At 39.0% G+C, this 17312-nt stretch overlaps 4 protein-coding genes across 5 annotated transcripts; 3 read left to right on the forward strand and 1 right to left on the reverse strand.

Annotated features, from left to right (window-relative positions):
- Positions 1-818: 818 nt before the first annotated feature.
- LOC116174330 (pentatricopeptide repeat-containing protein 1, mitochondrial) lies at positions 819-2913 on the forward strand. The gene is made up of 4 exons (XM_031492235.1): positions 819-2199; positions 2250-2380; positions 2425-2599; positions 2646-2913. The coding sequence occupies exons 1-4, from the start codon at positions 865-867 to the stop codon at positions 2892-2894; spliced, it is 1890 nt and encodes a 629-aa protein (XP_031348095.1). The 5' UTR covers positions 819-864; the 3' UTR covers positions 2895-2913.
- Positions 2914-3428: 515 nt separating this feature from the next.
- LOC116173188 (mitochondrial inner membrane protease ATP23 homolog) lies at positions 3429-4300 on the forward strand. The gene has a single exon (XM_031490521.1). The coding sequence runs from the start codon at positions 3485-3487 to the stop codon at positions 4247-4249; it is 765 nt and encodes a 254-aa protein (XP_031346381.1). The 5' UTR covers positions 3429-3484; the 3' UTR covers positions 4250-4300.
- Positions 4288-11413, reverse strand: LOC116173186 (85/88 kDa calcium-independent phospholipase A2). 2 transcript variants are annotated; one of them, XM_031490517.1, is made up of 8 exons: positions 11364-11413; positions 10972-11087; positions 10001-10205; positions 9862-9952; positions 8516-8818; positions 5133-6415; positions 4588-4855; positions 4288-4541 (listed from the first exon to the last, which is right to left on the reverse strand). In XM_031490517.1, the coding sequence occupies exons 1-8, from the start codon at positions 11396-11398 to the stop codon at positions 4323-4325; spliced, it is 2520 nt and encodes an 839-aa protein (XP_031346377.1). In that variant the 5' UTR covers positions 11399-11413; the 3' UTR covers positions 4288-4322. The 2 variants fall into 2 exon arrangements, with proteins under 2 accessions (XP_031346377.1, XP_031346378.1); XM_031490518.1 differs by lacking the exons at positions 10972-11087; positions 11364-11413 and adding an exon at positions 10254-10356.
- LOC116173187 (eukaryotic translation initiation factor 3 subunit L) lies at positions 10331-16971 on the forward strand. Its single transcript, XM_031490519.1, has 4 exons — positions 10331-10473; positions 10684-10959; positions 15510-16727; positions 16783-16971. The coding sequence occupies exons 1-4, from the start codon at positions 10447-10449 to the stop codon at positions 16915-16917; spliced, it is 1656 nt and encodes a 551-aa protein (XP_031346379.1). The 5' UTR covers positions 10331-10446; the 3' UTR covers positions 16918-16971.
- Positions 16972-17312: the final 341 nt, after the last annotated feature.

The raw sequence follows: 17312 nt of genomic DNA on the forward strand, positions 1-17312 counted from the left end.
GGACTAGAAACCAATTTCGAAAGAAAATTCAAAGGGCTGTAACTTTTGAACTAGTAGCGCAATCTTGAAACTGTTTGAAATTATGGATTCTACAGGCCACGTTTTATAAGAAAAATTTTTTTCCGGGTCGATCTGAGACAATTTTTTTTTCGGGGCAAAAAAAGGCAGTGTATAACCTTCCTTTTTTCCAAAAATCGACTGCACCAAAATTTCTCGGGAAAACACTTTTTCTTATTAATTTTGGTGCGTAGAATCCAAAACAATTCGTACTTTTTCGATCAGACTTCTCAATCAAAAGTTATGACTAGAAACCAATTTCGAAAGAAAATTCAAAGGGCTGTAACTTTTGAACTAGTAGCCCAATCTTGGAACTGTTTGAAATTATGGATTCTACAGGCCACGTTTTATAAGAAAAATTTTTTTCCGGGTCGATCTGAGACAATTTTTTTTTCGGGGCAAAAAAAGGCAGTGTATAACCTTCCTTTTTTTCGGTTAGCTGCAGCTCTGTATCTAGATGCACAGTTAGCCCACTCGCTTTTAATTATTAACAGTATTTATTGCAAGATAAGAACAAAGAAAATATGCAACGTTTTAATTATTTAAGTGACAATTAATACAGTCTATTATTTTCATCTGAGGAATTTCTTTGTACCTATACTTGGAGAAAGCTCCATGAAACAAACGAAATATTTAATCCTCTCCACTCATAACACACTGTTGTTATGTTGGTTGCATATACTGCAGGTTTTGTTATCCCAAGGCCATCAATTCTAGCCCTATAATAACCACTACATGTTACAGTTAGAACCAGAGAATAGCCACAGCGTACCTTAACCTCAATTTTCGACATTGATTTTTTAGGTTATGAACAAAGCGATTATGTTTCGTAAAATACTCCACAACTTACCAAAATATCATCTGAGTAGGTGGAATCTCTGCAAAAATAGTCAAATTATCAACAATATCTCCAAACACGTCCCTAGAAACTTCCACACAAATACTAATTTTTGCTACGCACAAACACAAAGCGCAAGAAACCTTGAAAACGAATTTTTGGTTAAACTCAAGAATGATCCTGATTCCTTTGGACATCAAGAAGCCGAGGAGGATGTATTGGACCCCGGTGACGTAAAGGAAGAAGAATACATACAAGAAAAACCCGTGCATTTCCAAGTGTTGACGACAAAACAGTATGCAGATATAATAAAAGACCATTTAAGGAAGCGAAAGCTGAAGGAAGCTATTGACATAGTCGAGGTGCAGATGATAAAGGAACACAGGGTGAAACCGCCTGGCTACATTTACAACTTGTTAATAGGTGGTTGCGGTCGAGTGGGTTACACCAAGAAGGCGTTTTCACTCTACAATGAAATGAAAAGGCGAGGGTTAGATGTTACCCCGGGCACATACACAGCTTTATTTAATGCTTGTGCTAACAGTCCGTGGCCCACCACTGATGGTCTCAGTCGAGCCACCCACTTACTAAACAACCTAAGGGAAAAAATGTATATTCCGAACCTCACAAACTACAACGTGATGATCAAGGCTTTCGGACGAGCCGGAGATTTAACAACAGCTTTCAGTCTAGTCGACGAAATGTCCGCCAGACACATAGGCATCATGGATGATACCTTTAACTTTCTTCTGCAGGCGTGCATCACGGACAAAGAGGCTGGATTTCGACACGCCTTGTTGGTGTGGCGTAAGCTTGTTCGAAGAAAAATAAAACCGTCGTTATTTACCTACAATTTAATGCTCAGATGTATACGTGACTGCGGTTTGGGTGACATCAGCGTAACGACTGACGTCATTAACACATTGCTGGAGGAAGGTAGACCCGAGCTGCGCCTTTTAGAGTCGGATACAACACAACAAGCGAATGCTTTGATAGAAACTCCAAATCTTATGGCACCTGTGCCTTGTCTGGGCAATATTCTCTTGTTATCCACTGTTCTAAAGGCGGAAGATCGCCTCCTGCTTGTAGGCGGTTGGTCGGGATTTCTAGAGAATATGGCCGATCACAATTGTACTCCGGATGTGAAAACATTCACACAACTTTTAGATAGTGTCCCACCGACTAGAGCCGCCGAAGCTGATTTACTTAGAGCTTTAAAAGCGAAAGGTGTAAAACCGGACGTGGACTTCTTTAATATGCTCATCAAAAAACGTAGCTGCCGTTTTGACTACGAGGGGTGCAAAGTGAGATTGTTTTGTGTAATGTTTCCATTTCCGATGTCGGTTGTTTTCAGGAGGCGCTCGCAATGCTCACTGATGAAGGTTATCGACCAAACTTGGTTACATATGGTGTCCTGTCAATAGTATGCAAAAATCAAGAGGAGGCTCTCTCGGTCATTCACGAAATGTCTCAAGCTAACTATAGGTAAAGTCTGTCCTTCGATAACAGTTTGTAAGCGAACATTGTAGAATGAATATTGAGATATTGGGAGCTATGTTAACGCAAGCTTGCTACCATAACAACTTTAAGTATGTCCTATTTTTGATGGAAACGTGTTTATCTGAAGGAATACAGCCGAGCACGAAATTCATGCAGAAACTTGAGGAGTTTAGAAAGAAGAGCAAATATATTTCAAATGACAAGGTAAAGTTAAATAGCAAAATAATGTTTGTAACGGGATAAGTTTCAGGAAAATCCACTCTCAAAATCGACAACGTTTCAAAAAGGTTACAAAATGTTTAAAGGCAGGTATAAGGAGTGGTGTGATGAGATAACGGTCGAAGAGGAACAGGTCCATCCGTGGCAGCAGTATAGACAAAGAACCGATACGGATTTGCGACATTATAAGGAAAAGGATGCTAAAACACGTTTTAAACCTGTTCATACCAGTTTGTATAGGCAAAAGACTTCAATACGAAATGTTCGAACTAGAAAATAAATTTATTTTGTTGTTTTTATTTTTTGTTGATAGTTCACAGGGTAACAAGGAGATACAGATTGTCCAAAGGGCCGAGAGAGGGTTCAACTCTAAACTTGTGTTAACAGCTGTATCTAAGGTTGCATAACATACAGGTAGTTTATCTGGGGCGATTTACTTTTACACCCTTTAATCTACATGGTGTAGATGTGTCCTTGTGCTATTTTATACTCCATAGCAATAAATAGTTTAATTGAAAGATCAAAAGGTTGTTAATGGCTCTCTGTTCGCGCGGGTCCTATTAGGCGTTTCCACATTTCTATACATCGGCAGGTCTATCGCATACACTTTCAACACCTCCCTCAACATGCACATTCCAATTAATTTTTCTTTTTGCAATGGTGTTCAGCAATTTTCTTTTTCGCCTATTCTCTATGACTTCATTCCCAAACTCGATGGCCATTTGCTTTTCAAAAACCATAGGTGAGTTTCTTTAAATATATCGCGCATCCTGTATATCGATCGATCAAAACGCATGCGACACGGTGACATAACCTAACTTTTTTTAGGTTATGTAATTTTTAAATGTTTTTCCAGGGCTTTAAAGAAATATGACTATAACAGACTCATCTGAACGCGATAAAACCTCCAACCCCACAAATTCCCCAGAAGGAGGCGCGCAATGGGGTTACGATTTGTATCCGGAACGAAGAGGTAACAAGCCGAAACTGGGACTTACAGACGTACTATTCAAAGGGAAAGGTACCGAATCCATTGACAAGATCAAATGTGAAAGGAACGTCTATAAATGCGTGAAGGAAAGTCCGTTAGTTAAGCTGATGATGGGCGCGTTGAAGAGCTCGGGTTGCGCGATCGATATACGGAGGCACATCGCGTGTGAAGAGTGCAGTCCGACTGTAACCGGCGGGTACGATCCTGTCTTAAATCAAATTGTAGTTTGTCAGAATATGGCACGAAGAAAAGGACTCATACAAGGAGTGCTCACACACGAAATGATTCACATGTTTGACTATTGCACGAACAATTTAGATTTTAAAAACATTGATCATTTGGCATGCACCGAAATACGTGCAGCTAATCTAACTCACTGTAGCTTTTTATCTGCTTGGTACGAGGGTGAGGTTTCCATCTTCGATTTTAAGGAAGCGCATCAAAATTGTGTAAAAAACAAAGCCTTGCAGTCCATTTTGGCAGTAAGGGAGATAAAGAAGATTGATGCAATGAATGCGGTAGATCGTGTGTTTTCAAGATGTTATAACGATTTAGAGCCAATTGGTAGGAGGATCAGACGAAATTCGAATGATCCCTTCAAGGCTTATGGTGAAGGACCTTATTATGGCTACGATCCTATATAAACTTATGTATTTGTAGTGTAGAATAAATAAAAGTCAAATTTTATACTGTTACACCATGTTTTAATGACACAGACTAGACGGCTCCAAGCAAATCGGATATTTCTTTTAATGTGTTAATGTTGGCATGCATGTAAGCTTTAGCCTCCCATAGCATTCTGCATAGAGTTTCATCAGACTTCTCATCCATCGATATTTCTTCGGACATTTGGGGCGAAAATCTAAAGTAAGGAACCCCAATTGTCGAGCACCACGCCCTGGCTCTATCGACAACCCGGCCGTCACTCGCAGTAGCCTGTAGCAAACCAACACTAAGAAAGTTAGGCATTTACACTACAAACCTGATCAACTAAAAGAATTCCGAACGAGGATATACCCATAACGAGTCTGGTGGTATCCCAAAGACTTTCGGGTCGGAACACGTCCAAACCGTGCACCGGAGTTACTGGAATAAGACCGGTACCTAAACTAACGACTATGCTTAACGGACTAGCTTCACTCTCTCTTCCAACTGCTCTGAGAGCCGTGTTATACTCGTGAATTTCAGTTAAAGCGTCTAAGGTGGGATTGTTTGCAATCAGGCCACCGTCTAAAAATCTTCCAAATGCCCTAGAAACAGACCATGTAGCCACAGCGGCATACTATAGTAAGATTTAAGAGATATGCTCTTACAAAATGACAAAGGGAGAAAACTACCAAAAAATGACACCCAAAAAATCGGGATATGACACCCAAAAAATGAAATTTTAAGTTCAAAATTATCCAAAAATTAAATTTGACACTTGAAAGTTTTGGATTTTGTCAGTAAAGGCATTTCATATGGCCAACGGACACAATTTAGTAGGGCAACTGAGCATATCTCTTTACTCATGGCGCAATACAGTACCTAAAATATGTAGGAGCCGCTCCAGTAGCGCGCCCTACGTTCCACACCAATTGCTCCTCTGGAGCCGGGGGAGGCTCAAACGGCGACGTATGCTGAACATTTAAAATGTCATTGGGACTCTCGTAGTTTCTAAACAGATGCAACTCGATTGGCTTTCGATCTGCGAGACAACCGGTGATCAATAGTTTAGGATTATTAATATCGGCCATCACAGTATTCGCTCCGAAAGTGTCCTTCAGGATGCTCTCCAACGCTTCGCTCGGATACGGTCGGCTTCCGGCGAAGGTTAACTCCTTCATGCGAAAGTATAGATAAAGACATTCCTTCATGGATTTTCCGGAGGCGATTCCCAAAGCGAGAATTCCGCCCGTGCTCGTTCCGGCTATCCAGTCGAAACAGTTGTGGATGGGTATGCCCGTGACATTTTCCAATTCGAGGAGAAGCTGTATGAGGATTAATCCGCGAATTCCGCCACCATCTAAACAAAGCAGTCGACCTCTTTTCTTTTCGGTTGACCTGGTTTCAGTACAAGCGTCCATACCGGCAACAGCGAGCATTTGGTTCAATGTATCACGATTAGTTGGACCCATTACTGGATTCGGAGGTATGCCGTCATAAGTTCCGTCGTGAATACAACCGTCTGTACACTGATCTGTGCCAGGGCGGCATCGCTTAGCGCCGACGGCATGAAGGTAATACAACAGCTTTGCCTCCTTCTCCTTGGTTACTAAATGCCGCGGTGATTGACCGAGGTTATTTAAACTATCTAAGTTGGCTCCAAAAACAGCAAAACACTGAATCATAGGAATGTTGCCCTCTTTAACCGCAAGATGGAGAGGCGTATTTCCCTCGCAATCTCTCAAATCGGGATCTGCCTTTCTGCACAATAACGCAACGACACATTCCAATCGGTTCCTCAAAACCATAACGTGCAACGCCGTGCGTTGTTCGAAGTTAACCGCGTTGATGTTGCAGTTCATATCGACCAAGGTCTCTATGACGGGCCGCGAACACGACCAATGCAAAGGCGTCCCGCCGAACTTCATATCTTGCTGATACAAACTTTTGGGATTATCTTGGAGAAAGTCGCCCACATAGCCGGGCGCCGATTTATCTTGATCTGGAGAACCCACAGCCGCTGTGATATTTACGTCGGCCCCCGCCAGTAACAGGGCTCGCACGCACTCGGTTTTATCGGATAGACAAGCCATGTGGAGTGGAGTGTGACCGTTACCGTTGCGCGAGTTCAGGCAACGTGGAGGCGAAGAGCCTTGCGATAGCGCCTGCAAAAACTACATTAGAAGCTTGTCAAGAATAACCCGAAGCAAGAGGGTAGTCAAGTCTTTCCGCATTTAGACAAGTGATCCAACGGAAGTGGTATAACAGAAGCGGAAACAAAAGACAAACTGTTTTTTTTTCACGGAAGCGGAAGCAGAAACGGACTATTATACATTTTATAAAAACTAGACAATTTAGTTTATTAAACTATGAGAGGAAACGCACGAATTGTTGCGACGAACTAATGAGATGAATGAATGCAAAAAAAGACAAATAAGCCATGACAAGTCTGACAGCCAGCTCGGCTGACAAACGCCACCCACGTCCACGTCACGTCCTGTTCGCCCAATCAGAGCGCACCTTGCTATATTTGAAAAATTTCGATATAAAATAGCGGAAGCGGAAGTGAAAATATATGCAAAACTTCCGTGGAAGCAGAAATCTGTTGCGTCACTAGTTAATCCAATTACAATTAATTTTCCTCAAGCCAGCCACTCTACACCATCCTGGCTACACGCCTGCATGAACCGCGATAGCACAGATCTACACATACACAGATTGCTAACCTTATGCATTTTTTGGGAAACAAATTTAGGTATACTTAAAGGCGCCCTCTATTGTGGAGCAGTATGAACATGTATCGTTTAAAACTGTAATATGATTTATGCGTTCGATGTCGCTGAAACAAAATTAAAGCTAAAGTCACTAAATATAGAAAGTACCGCAATCCATTGGGCTCGTGTGTTAGAGAGAGAACGCATGATTTTTGCCCAAAAATGGCCGAAGTTACCAGAATCTAGTAACTTTAATGTTAGGGATTGTTCCACCTGTTTGGAGATATCTGTATATATTTTTATAAAACATGACAGTACTATGAAGTTAGGTTATAAAAAATGACAGGTCTTCAGATTTTATTTGTCAATTTTTTTAAGTTGGCAGCAAATTTGCCCAAAAATGGCGGATGATTGCGGTACTTTCTGTATCTAGTGACTTTATACCTAAATACAGTGACTATAGAGACAGTGGCGACAATAGTGTCTAATTTTTGATTGGTCGTTGAAAACGGCCGCCATTTTGCGTCAAATTTCACGTGTTTCCGGTAATAGATATGCTCACGCGCATTCCCGCGCTTCTATAAACGTCACTGTTTGACACATTTGAAGTACAGGTGCCATATTCCTACAAAAAATAGTATCATGACAGATGACAGCCTGACATTAGCGATTTCTGCGGTCAAATGCCAGAGGCAGACGATGAAAATTTTGTGTCGATGGCCGTGAATTCAGTATCTAATTGTATTTCCGCGTGCATTTAGCATTGGAGGACAAAGGCATCGAAAAATAGCTGAAAACGAATGTGGCGGAACCTAATATGTTGTGGTTGATGGAATCTGGACCATCCACTCAGGCGGAGCTGTGGAAATTGAAAGATATGATGCTGAACCCACTGATGTGTGACCTGTGGTATGATCAAAAAGTGTTTTCAATTAGACTTACTCAATGGTAGCGAAAATCATAATTATACGTCTTTTGCTTAGACCAATTATTTTGTAATAAATTGATTGGAGAGGAATTTTGTGTTTTATTTAATAAGTGTGTGTAACAAAGGTCATACTTTGAGTGTAATAATCCGTTCTTCTTGATATTACTGTCTTCTCATTTCCTTCACCTGCAAAGATATTCAAAATTTTACATTGAATAAATGTTCTTAATTCTGATATTCAGTCCAATTGTTATCAATTTTCATCTAAAAAGGAAAGATGTCCTCATAATACTTGTAGGGATTTGTTTCTTACTAGAAACAACCAAATTCATATTCATATTATATCGCTAATATTGTACTAATAAAACGTTTAGAAAATACTAATTCACCATATGTGTAACGCAACCACATGCCTACGTGTAATATGTGTTGCCAACTTTTTGACACAAAATGGCGGCCGAACTCCTATTGTCGCCACTGTCTATAAAGTCACTGTATACCTAAATTTGTTTCCCAAAAAATACAATAGGGTAGCAATCTGTGTATGTGTAGATCTGTGGCGATAGCAAAGAGCGAAAGATATGCTCCTATACTCGTTTGAATAATCTCAAGATAATACGTACCGATATGATTTCCTTGGTCGTACTTGCGGCATAGTGAAATACCGAATTGCCATTATAATCCAGATGTTCCAACGAACATTTGGCGGCAATCAGAACTTGAACAGTCTTCAAGTTGTTGGTCTTGATGGCCACTTGCAAAGGTGATATGCCGGTCGTTTCGTCGGAGCTATTTAAAAAACTATTTACTTGCGAATTACTGAAGCAGTCGTGCAGGGAAAAGTAGGCGGCCAAGTGGGCTAAGGTCCATGTAGGGTTTTCGGTTAACGTATCACATACTCTTTGAATTCCATTCAAGTTACAATACTGCAAAAAATTGTACATGTCAAATTGGAATAGTCCGACGAGTATTGCGTACACAAATGACCATACAAGATAATGTTTAGGCCACGGCTATAATAAAGGTGCACCTAACACAAGACCTGCACAGTAGTTGTGGTAGTTCAAAAAGAGACAATTAGACATATTGCGAGAAAATGAAAAAAACTAAAAAATAGCCGAAAATTTAAATATAATTAAACCGTACAAAGTGGCGAAATTATAACTAAAAAACTGTCAAAATGTCAACAATAAACTTGACTCAATCGGCCCCATTGTTGGAGACGTCATTATAATCATTTTTTGTGTGTGCAAACGAAAGGAGGTTTCAAAACTTTATGCAACAAAGACCGTTGTACACTGTGACTCAAGATACTTAGGCAAAACACAAGGTCAGATTGCGAGAGAGGCCATCACAGGATCATCTCTCCGTTCTGCATAATATTGTACAGGAAAAACCTGCACTTGCTCGTAGGTACACTTTCTGGCCATTGTAAATTAAACAAGCAATGCAATATACGCGAGGAGACGGCTTGCCACATTCTTTGCGAGTGTCTGACAGTACAAAGGGCTTATGTGTACATAGACTCTCTGTTCAAAATCTAGACTGTGAGCAAAAATTTGTTTATATCGCAGGAACTAAAATGTTAAAAGTGTATGATGTGTTGCCTATCATATACTCATCATAAATTTGGACATAATATTTTACAGTTAAATTTCAAACTAAACAATGTCTTCAATAAGTGAACAAAGTGATAAACACAATAATCCTCAGAAACAGTGTTGGACTTTAATTCAGTGACCACTGCGACTTCCTTGATCACAGATTTATAATTTGTCCTTGCAGGAAATTAAAAACTTAGGTAATTTGAAACCACATCAAAATGATTTGATATGAAAGCGATTATGTTACATAATATCATTGAAATGACATTGCCGCCGTATTACAAATGATAATTAAACCATTCGGGCGACAGGATAACCATTACACATTTGATAGGCACCAAACCGTTTAGGCCTGATTTACTTACATCTTTGGCAATCTCTATAAATACTGGCAACTTATCCTTGAAGCAAAGAAATTTAATTTCCGCCTCTTCGCTGCTCTCAGACCGGAATACACTAAAAAAAAGAAATAGATAACTGGGATACATTTGTGACCATAAAAACCTAAAGGATAACCGTAGCGATTCCGTGGTCGGCCGATGCAGCACAATTTCATACTTGTGCGGCTCCTTTTTGTTGGAACTCGCGTTAGGTTCATACAATATAATGCTGTCCTCACGATAATAAATATGCCTATTACTATACAAGTCCGGTTTGACTTCGATTACTTTGGTAGGTAACGGATCGGTGTTGAACAATCCTCTTAGAACTGAAATTAAAAGAAGGAATTAGAGGAACGAAATTAATACGCATTTACCGTTCAACATATTTACAAATTTCTAGAAACTAATTTGAAAATCTATGACATTTTTCCTGTTAAGTCTAGTTTTAAACCTAACTGCAAGGTTATATCATATGTGACAGCTGACAGTGTTGCCATTCCGTGAGTGTTTGCGCCACGGTGGATTTTTGTAGGTTAAAAAGTTTGAGGTGCAAGTTTCTTGGAGAAAATGTATTCAAGTGATGATTATGAGCAGGTAATAACTCGCTATTTACTTCCTTTACGTAAAGCGTAAGCGAATTTGGCTACACACGTACAACCCACCAGCCCTATGTTGGGCCCCCAAATGAATGTGTGGAGTACTCACCCGTGTACTTAGCCGGAATTAAACCCATAGATTTACAGAATCTAATTAAAGGGAATTGTCACCTGATTGTCTCGTGTCACTAATCTCGATTGTTTTCAGGGGTATAGTCGAGATTACGACTACAATTACGATACCGACTATGGCGGCCACACCGGCGACCCAACCGCGGATAGCGACTACAGTCGACAGCACTTCAAAATGCCGGAGCTGGTCGTGAAGTTCCTAAAGTATTTTTGCGAATGCGTCCGAGATCGTCAAGTATTCGAGCTGCAAAACTTATACGAGGGTACCTGGCCCAAACTGACCGAGGAGTACTTCGAGAAGAGGCCGTGGCCCGAAGAGACCGACGTTACGGCGCATGTTAAAAACGAACCGGTAAGTGCTTACCTTCGGAACCCTTCTCTGATACGATCGCCACCTTTTCCATCAGCTTGTCTTGCATTTGTCGCTTGTACTGCTGAATTTTTGCACTGTACTCGTCTGGATTCATCTTGTAAATGCCGCTATAACCAATAATTATTATTGATTTATGTACAGGGCTTTATTATTCAAAAAGAGGATTATTGATTTTTCTAAAAATTGTTGGAGGTCAATTGAAAGATGAAATTTTGTCATCTGTTCTAACTGAACCGATTATAGTCTTCTATTTTTTATGTAAAAGTTCGATGAGGTGGTTTCTTTGAGTGTCATACCCTTGAGAGGTAATTACTGAAACATGACAGTGGGATATAATTTAATTAATAAGGATCTACTCCTATTTAATACACGTTATTAAGCACCTGAGTTGTTTGTCCACAAATTTTATGTTGTCCATATATACATGTTATGTTTGTGATTTGACGTTTCTGTAATTGTTATTTACAATTTTCTGAATTAAAGATTATTATCATTATTATTATTACACATTTCCGCAACTGGTTTATCGTTGTCACTTGTTCGGGCACAAAAGAAATAATATTAACTTTTTCTATTTCTCGTGTTCTGCTATGCTGGCTCGCTTGACTTAGTTGGATGGACCCTCGACAATCACATCAGGAAGGGCCTGATGCGAAACCAAGTTTGGGCAAGAATTTTTCTGTGTGAAACCGCTGAAACCCTGCCTACTTAAAAATAAATGCATATGTAGTCGACTCTATAATCTAAATCCGGCACTCCAGTCATCCCGTGCCTTTTGATGGGCATGATAGGGGATTCAAGTCATTCTCCTGCAGTATTGCCAAGTCATGATCTCATCTGAATGGTTCTAGCAGCTGATTGGTCAGGCTTATTTGATCAATCATCTCGATACAGCACATTTTCATTGTTTTTTTTCTAATCAGCCACTATTTTTGAATAAACTTTTGCTGTTCAAAAAATTGTTTTATTGTTTCAGGTATACTCTTATTAAATTAGAACTACAGAATTCATCTATACTGTAAACTCCTATTCCACCGGAACGTGCCCATTTTGATTAGTGCTTCAATTTTTACTTTGACGTCATATTGTGTAGACGTTTATGAATTTTTTATGGCGCCCAAGTGGCATACGGTTGCCCCATGCTTCCTCTTTCAACTGCCGTGTCAACCGTTTGAATACCTTGTATATTAGGGAAATTATTAATTTTTTTGTAATGGTAGGCAAACTTCGAAAAATGAAAATTGGCCCCTACGGCAAAAACGTTAATTTTTTATGAAGAGATTTTGTAATTTTTACAATCCCGTGGCCAAATGTATAAGATGATATAAAAAAAACGTCCTTTTCTTCGGTTTTTTCGTCTCTTATATGCGAATTTTAGCCATTTTGATTTTTTTTATACAGAGTGAGCAACAAAGATTGAAGCGTGCCGCTTCAGCTAAATTGGCAATGTGCCGCTCATAGCATATGCTGATTTGATACAAGATACGAAATACGAATAGACGCACGTCACTGTGACAGCGCAGAACGTCATTTTCGTATACAACTCCATACAAAGAAGGTAGTTTTGATATTAATAGGAACAAGCGGTGATGACGCACGCTTCAATCATTGTTGCTCACACTGTATAACTTCAATCTATAATTGTCTAAAATAATGCGATTTTTAGACAATTTTAGCCAGAAAAAGGTTGATTAGAAATATCTAATCACTGTGAAACATCTGCACTCACTAATTTTTAATTTGGTTTCATAAGACATACACTCAGCTCGCTCCTATTAAATATTTGTTCATGGTGCGGCTCCGGCTCACTGTATTAATTCATCAAACATTTTTAAAAGTGGAGTATCTAAAAATGATTAAAAGAAAGTATTGTGCATGCGCAGTACGATTTTGGGCCCTTTCAAAAAATAAATTGTTTTGTAGATAATTGGAAAAAAGTGAAAATCGCCATTTTTAAAAAGTTCAAATATTTTTAACAACAAATATCAACGGCAGAGCCGTCCTTAGAGTGGAGCGGCCGCTCCAGGCCTCACGCGCGAGGCCTTACTTTCACTAAAGAATACATATGTTTTGATTCAATGAAAATAATATAATAATATTGTAATATAGAAATATACCGGGTGCCCATTATGTATGGAATATAGTATATATTTCGGTAAAGATCGAATGTATACAACAATTTTTTATATGAAAGTTGTTTAACATTTTATTTCCCATAATAAAGCAGCATTCCATTGATTTTATTCCAGAAAACAAATGAATAACGAAAATAATTGAATTTTTTTAAATAGCAACGCACATTTTCATTAGGCTCATTTGATAGAGATTTTTTTCTCTTTTCAATGACATAACACGTTAGCACCCGTGTAGAAGAAATTAATTTTTATTTCAAGTTTTTAGCGCATTTTTGAAAAAATACCCTATTATATTCGTTATGGCTGGCTGGCTGGCTGTCCGGCTGAGATCTTAGCAACTACAATAGCTAGAGACTCAAATTTTCACTAAAAGCTTTCTGCTATAGTGTAGATGTGCAGGCTCTAGTCTATTTTGAGTTAGATTACTTATGAGATCGATCATTTCAGAAAATAATTTCGATATAGTTTTTGGAGGTGCTATAATTTTACCGTTAGATAGCGATAACTTAATTATTTACTTTGTGATTTGTTTTACAATATTAAAACTAAGATTAATATTAAGATTAAGGGTACTAACATGTTATATCATCGAAAAGGGAAAAAAATCTATCAAATGATCCTAATGAAAAGGTGCATTGCCATTTAAAAAATTCAATTGTTTTTCGTTACTTACTCATTTGTTTTCTGAAATAAAAACAATTGAATGCTGGCATTTATGGGAATAATTTCATATATATTCGATATTTCCCAAGATATATACTACATTCCATACATAATGGGCACCCTGTATAATATAAAATATCTGTCTGATTAGCAGCGAAATATGTTCAACTATTGATTAATTAAAAAACCTACGAACGAAATTCTCATTCGTACGTGATAGTCATTAGTCGCGAACAAACCCTCGCGCTCGCCGGTGAGTGAGTCATTCTTGCATGATCTTCTCCTCTCCCTTTGCCGCGTGACAGTCATTCAAAGTGCTTAAAATGACGACTTTGCATGTATAATTTTGCAAAAATTTCCGGAGTAGGACTCACTCCCCCCGGGGGTATTCCATAACCCCTCTCCCCCGGGGTATTCCATAAACCCCCCCCCCCCTCGGAAATCATTGTTAAAAAAGGCCCCGCAAAAATATTTCGCTCCAGGCCTCGCATCTGCTAAGGACGGCTCTGATCAACGGGAACTATCGAAAAAAGTTTCAAATAAATGTTACAAGATAACAAGATTCAATGGGTGTAGAAAAAAAAATTTTAAAATTTCGAGATATTGACATCAACTTCCTCATTTTAAATGGACGCCATATTGGATTTTTACGTCATTCGATAGAGAAAAAAATTACAAAACCAGTGATAGTATCAGTCTTTCATTTGGGAATCAACCTTGCATTTTTGCCTTGAAGCTTACAATGTATTTATTATGGCCATGTCGATGGTAACTATGCGAGACAATAAACGAACGAATTTGGTTTCAATCACAACCGGCCATGGAATTATTGCCATAAGAAATACATTGTAAACTTCGAGGCAAAAATGAAAGGTTGGTTCCCAAATGAAATACTAAGTGTTTAGTATCACTGGTTTTGTAATTTTTTTGTCTATCGAGTGACGTAAAAACCCATTATGATGTCCATTTAAAATAAGGAAGTTGATGTCAATATCTTGAAAACCGCCATTTTGAATAATTGTTTCTATGTCTATTAAATTTATCCCAATTTTTTTGATTATATTTATTATACTGGGTGGTGCGCGGTAAGTAGGAACATAGGGATAACATGGGAAATTAGTTTTCTTTTTACAAAGCACTCTTCTCAAAAATTAAAAATTGTATTTTTAGGAAAAATGTGATACTGAACCACCATGTGTGATATATCGTTGTAAAGAGAAAAAAAAGACGTAATCTCAAAATGTGAAAATTCAAAATGGCGCCCATAAGAAAAACTAAAGTTTCCACGCGTTTCTCCGTCTTCTTGATAGTTATTAAAAACAGGATGCCATATTTGAAACCTCCATTAAAAAGTGTCCGAATAATGTGTTAATTAGAAATGTCTACTACGATTAGTTTATCATAAAAAAATTAAAAACGAAAATCAGAAATTTTCGTTTTTTGCGATATCTTCAAAACTATTGAAGATATTTCAAATTTCTTTTCAGATTCTTATTCGGCACGAAAATTGGCAACTTTGCCCCCATTTAACCAACTTTCTATCTCTTAAGATAAGTGAGATCCCCATAGTGGCACTCGAAAAATGGACAACGTGTATAATCTAAACTAAACATACGGGCATCATTTTAAATGTCTCGCCCTGGAATACATCCACTTTCTTCCCGCCTTGGTACAAAAAGTACTATTGTTACGCAGGATTTTGATTTTAAAGAGCGTTGTCTTTTTTTTCAGATTTTCCTAATTCTATACAAAGAGTTGTATTTCCGTCACATTTACGCCCGAATTCAGGGGGGACCAACGCTAGAACAGCGCTTCAATTCGTTCTACAATTACTGCGACTTATTCAACTACATCCTAAGCGAGGCGGAACCGGTTCCCTTGGAGCTTCCGGAATTATGGCTGTGGGAGATTGTGGACGAATTCGTCTACCAATTTCAATCGTTCGCCCAGTACCGCGCGCGTCTCCAGAAGAAAACCGCCCAAGAATTGGAACAGCTGAATTCGAGCAATAAGGTGTGGAACGTACTGTGCGTGCTGAACGTCTTGCATTCTTTAGTGGAGAAGAGTAATATTAAACAGCAATTGGAGGTGTTTGCTACCGGTGCGGAATCCGATTCGGTCGCCGGGGAGTTTGGCCGACACAACTTGTACAAAATGCTGGGGTATTTCTCTTTGGTTGGGCTGTTACGTTTACACTCTCTGCTCGGTGATTACTACCAGGCGATAAAAGTGTTGGAAAATATTGAGGTGCACAAGAAGTCGCAATTCGCCCACGTGCCCGCGTGCCAAATTTCGACCTCCTATTATGTAGGCTTCGCGTACATGATGATGCGTAGATACTCAGATGCTATACGCACATTCTCGTCAATTTTGCTCTACATTCAGCGCACAAAGCAGCTGTTCGCGACGAAGAGCTACCAACACGATCAAATTAACAAGCAGACGGATCAGATGTACCATCTCTTGGCAATTTGTCTAGTCTTGCATCCTCAGTGCATCGACGAATCCATACAGCAAACCTTACGCGAGAAGAATTACCACGAGAAAATGTACAAGATGCAGTACGGCGACTTGCAAGAGTTCGAGAATTGCTTCGTGTACGCTTGCCCTAAATTCCTGTCGCCTTGCCCTCCGGGGACCGATTCAATTCCCGACGATTTCTCCAAGGAAGCCATCAATCACCAGACGACAGTATTTATGGACGAAGTGCAACAACAGCGAATGTTACCGACCATTCGAAGCTACTTGAAACTGTACACCACTCTGCCCATCAGCAAACTGGCAACGTTCATGGCACAAAACCAGCGAAATAACGACGGGAAATGGGATTTGGATAAGGAAACGCAATCGCTAATAATTCACCTGTTGTGCTTCAAGCACAAGATGAAGAACATCGTATGGTCAAAGGGCGCTTCGGGTCTAGACGGAAACTTTCATAGCGGCTCAGAGGTCCGTTGTCTTCCACGGTTAATTTCCGTAGTATCCTAATCTCTGTGTGTTTCAGCTTGATTTCTACATAGATAACGACATGATTCATATCGCCGATACAAAGGTGGCCCATCGATACGGCGATTTCTTTATAAGAAAAATCCTCAAGTTTGAAGATTTAAATAGGAAACTTCATCTTATTAAGATGTAATAATTAAAAAAATCTTTTGATATGAAGAAATAAATATAATAACAATTAACTTGTTAGTGTTGAAATGCGGGTTCTTGGTTAGTACTTATACTTCAAGTTCCTTTCTTTTTCGTTTGAATATGCAGGGTGATCATTTGGCTTGAACACTGGATATATCTTCAAAACAATTTTTTTTTTAAGAAACTGTTATTCAATATTATAAAAAAAGGTTCATTTTACCTAATGAAAAATAGTGCTTTACATTTTAAAAAGTGACCCTGTTAGACGCACGCCACTGTGGCCTGTGTGGCACAGTTCAGTTGAAGCTGGATTGTAGTACTAAGGGCCCCTGGTTCAAATCCGGGTTCCGGTATGAATATTTGTAAATGTATAGTGGGTTGGGTTGATAGAGCAGC

The sequence above is a fragment of the Photinus pyralis genome, unplaced genomic scaffold (genome assembly GCF_008802855.1).
Source record: "Photinus pyralis isolate 1611_PpyrPB1 unplaced genomic scaffold, Ppyr1.3 Ppyr1.4_LG6, whole genome shotgun sequence".
Taxonomy (NCBI): domain Eukaryota; kingdom Metazoa; phylum Arthropoda; class Insecta; order Coleoptera; family Lampyridae; genus Photinus; species Photinus pyralis.

What these genes read in the sequence shown, in the direction of transcription:
- LOC116174330 (XM_031492235.1), top strand. Translation starts at nt 865, where the DNA reads ATGAACAAAGCGATTATGTTTCGTAAAATACTCCACAACTTACCAAAA. An exon ending in ATGTCTCAAGCTAACTATAG is followed by an intron (nt 2,381 to 2,424) that starts GTAAAGTCTGTC and finishes CGAACATTGTAG; the next exon opens with AATGAATATTGAGATATTGG. An exon ending in AATATATTTCAAATGACAAG is followed by an intron (nt 2,600 to 2,645) that starts GTAAAGTTAAAT and finishes GATAAGTTTCAG; the next exon opens with GAAAATCCACTCTCAAAATC.
- LOC116173188 (XM_031490521.1), top strand. Translation starts at nt 3,485, where the DNA reads ATGACTATAACAGACTCATCTGAACGCGATAAAACCTCCAACCCCACA.
- LOC116173187 (XM_031490519.1), top strand. Translation starts at nt 10,447, where the DNA reads ATGTATTCAAGTGATGATTATGAGCAG. An exon ending in CAAGTGATGATTATGAGCAG is followed by an intron (nt 10,474 to 10,683) that starts GTAATAACTCGC and finishes GATTGTTTTCAG; the next exon opens with GGGTATAGTCGAGATTACGA. An exon ending in ACTTTCATAGCGGCTCAGAG is followed by an intron (nt 16,728 to 16,782) that starts GTCCGTTGTCTT and finishes TGTGTGTTTCAG; the next exon opens with CTTGATTTCTACATAGATAA.
- LOC116173186 (XM_031490517.1), bottom strand. Translation starts at nt 11,398, where the DNA reads ATGGACAACATAAAATTTGTGGACAAACAACTCAG. An exon ending in TTATAGAGATTGCCAAAGAT is followed by an intron (nt 8,819 to 9,861) that starts GTAAGTAAATCA and finishes AATTTTTTGCAG; the next exon opens with TATTGTAACTTGAATGGAAT. An exon ending in GAATTCTTTTAGTTGATCAG is followed by an intron (nt 4,542 to 4,587) that starts GTTTGTAGTGTA and finishes GGTTTGCTACAG; the next exon opens with GCTACTGCGAGTGACGGCCG.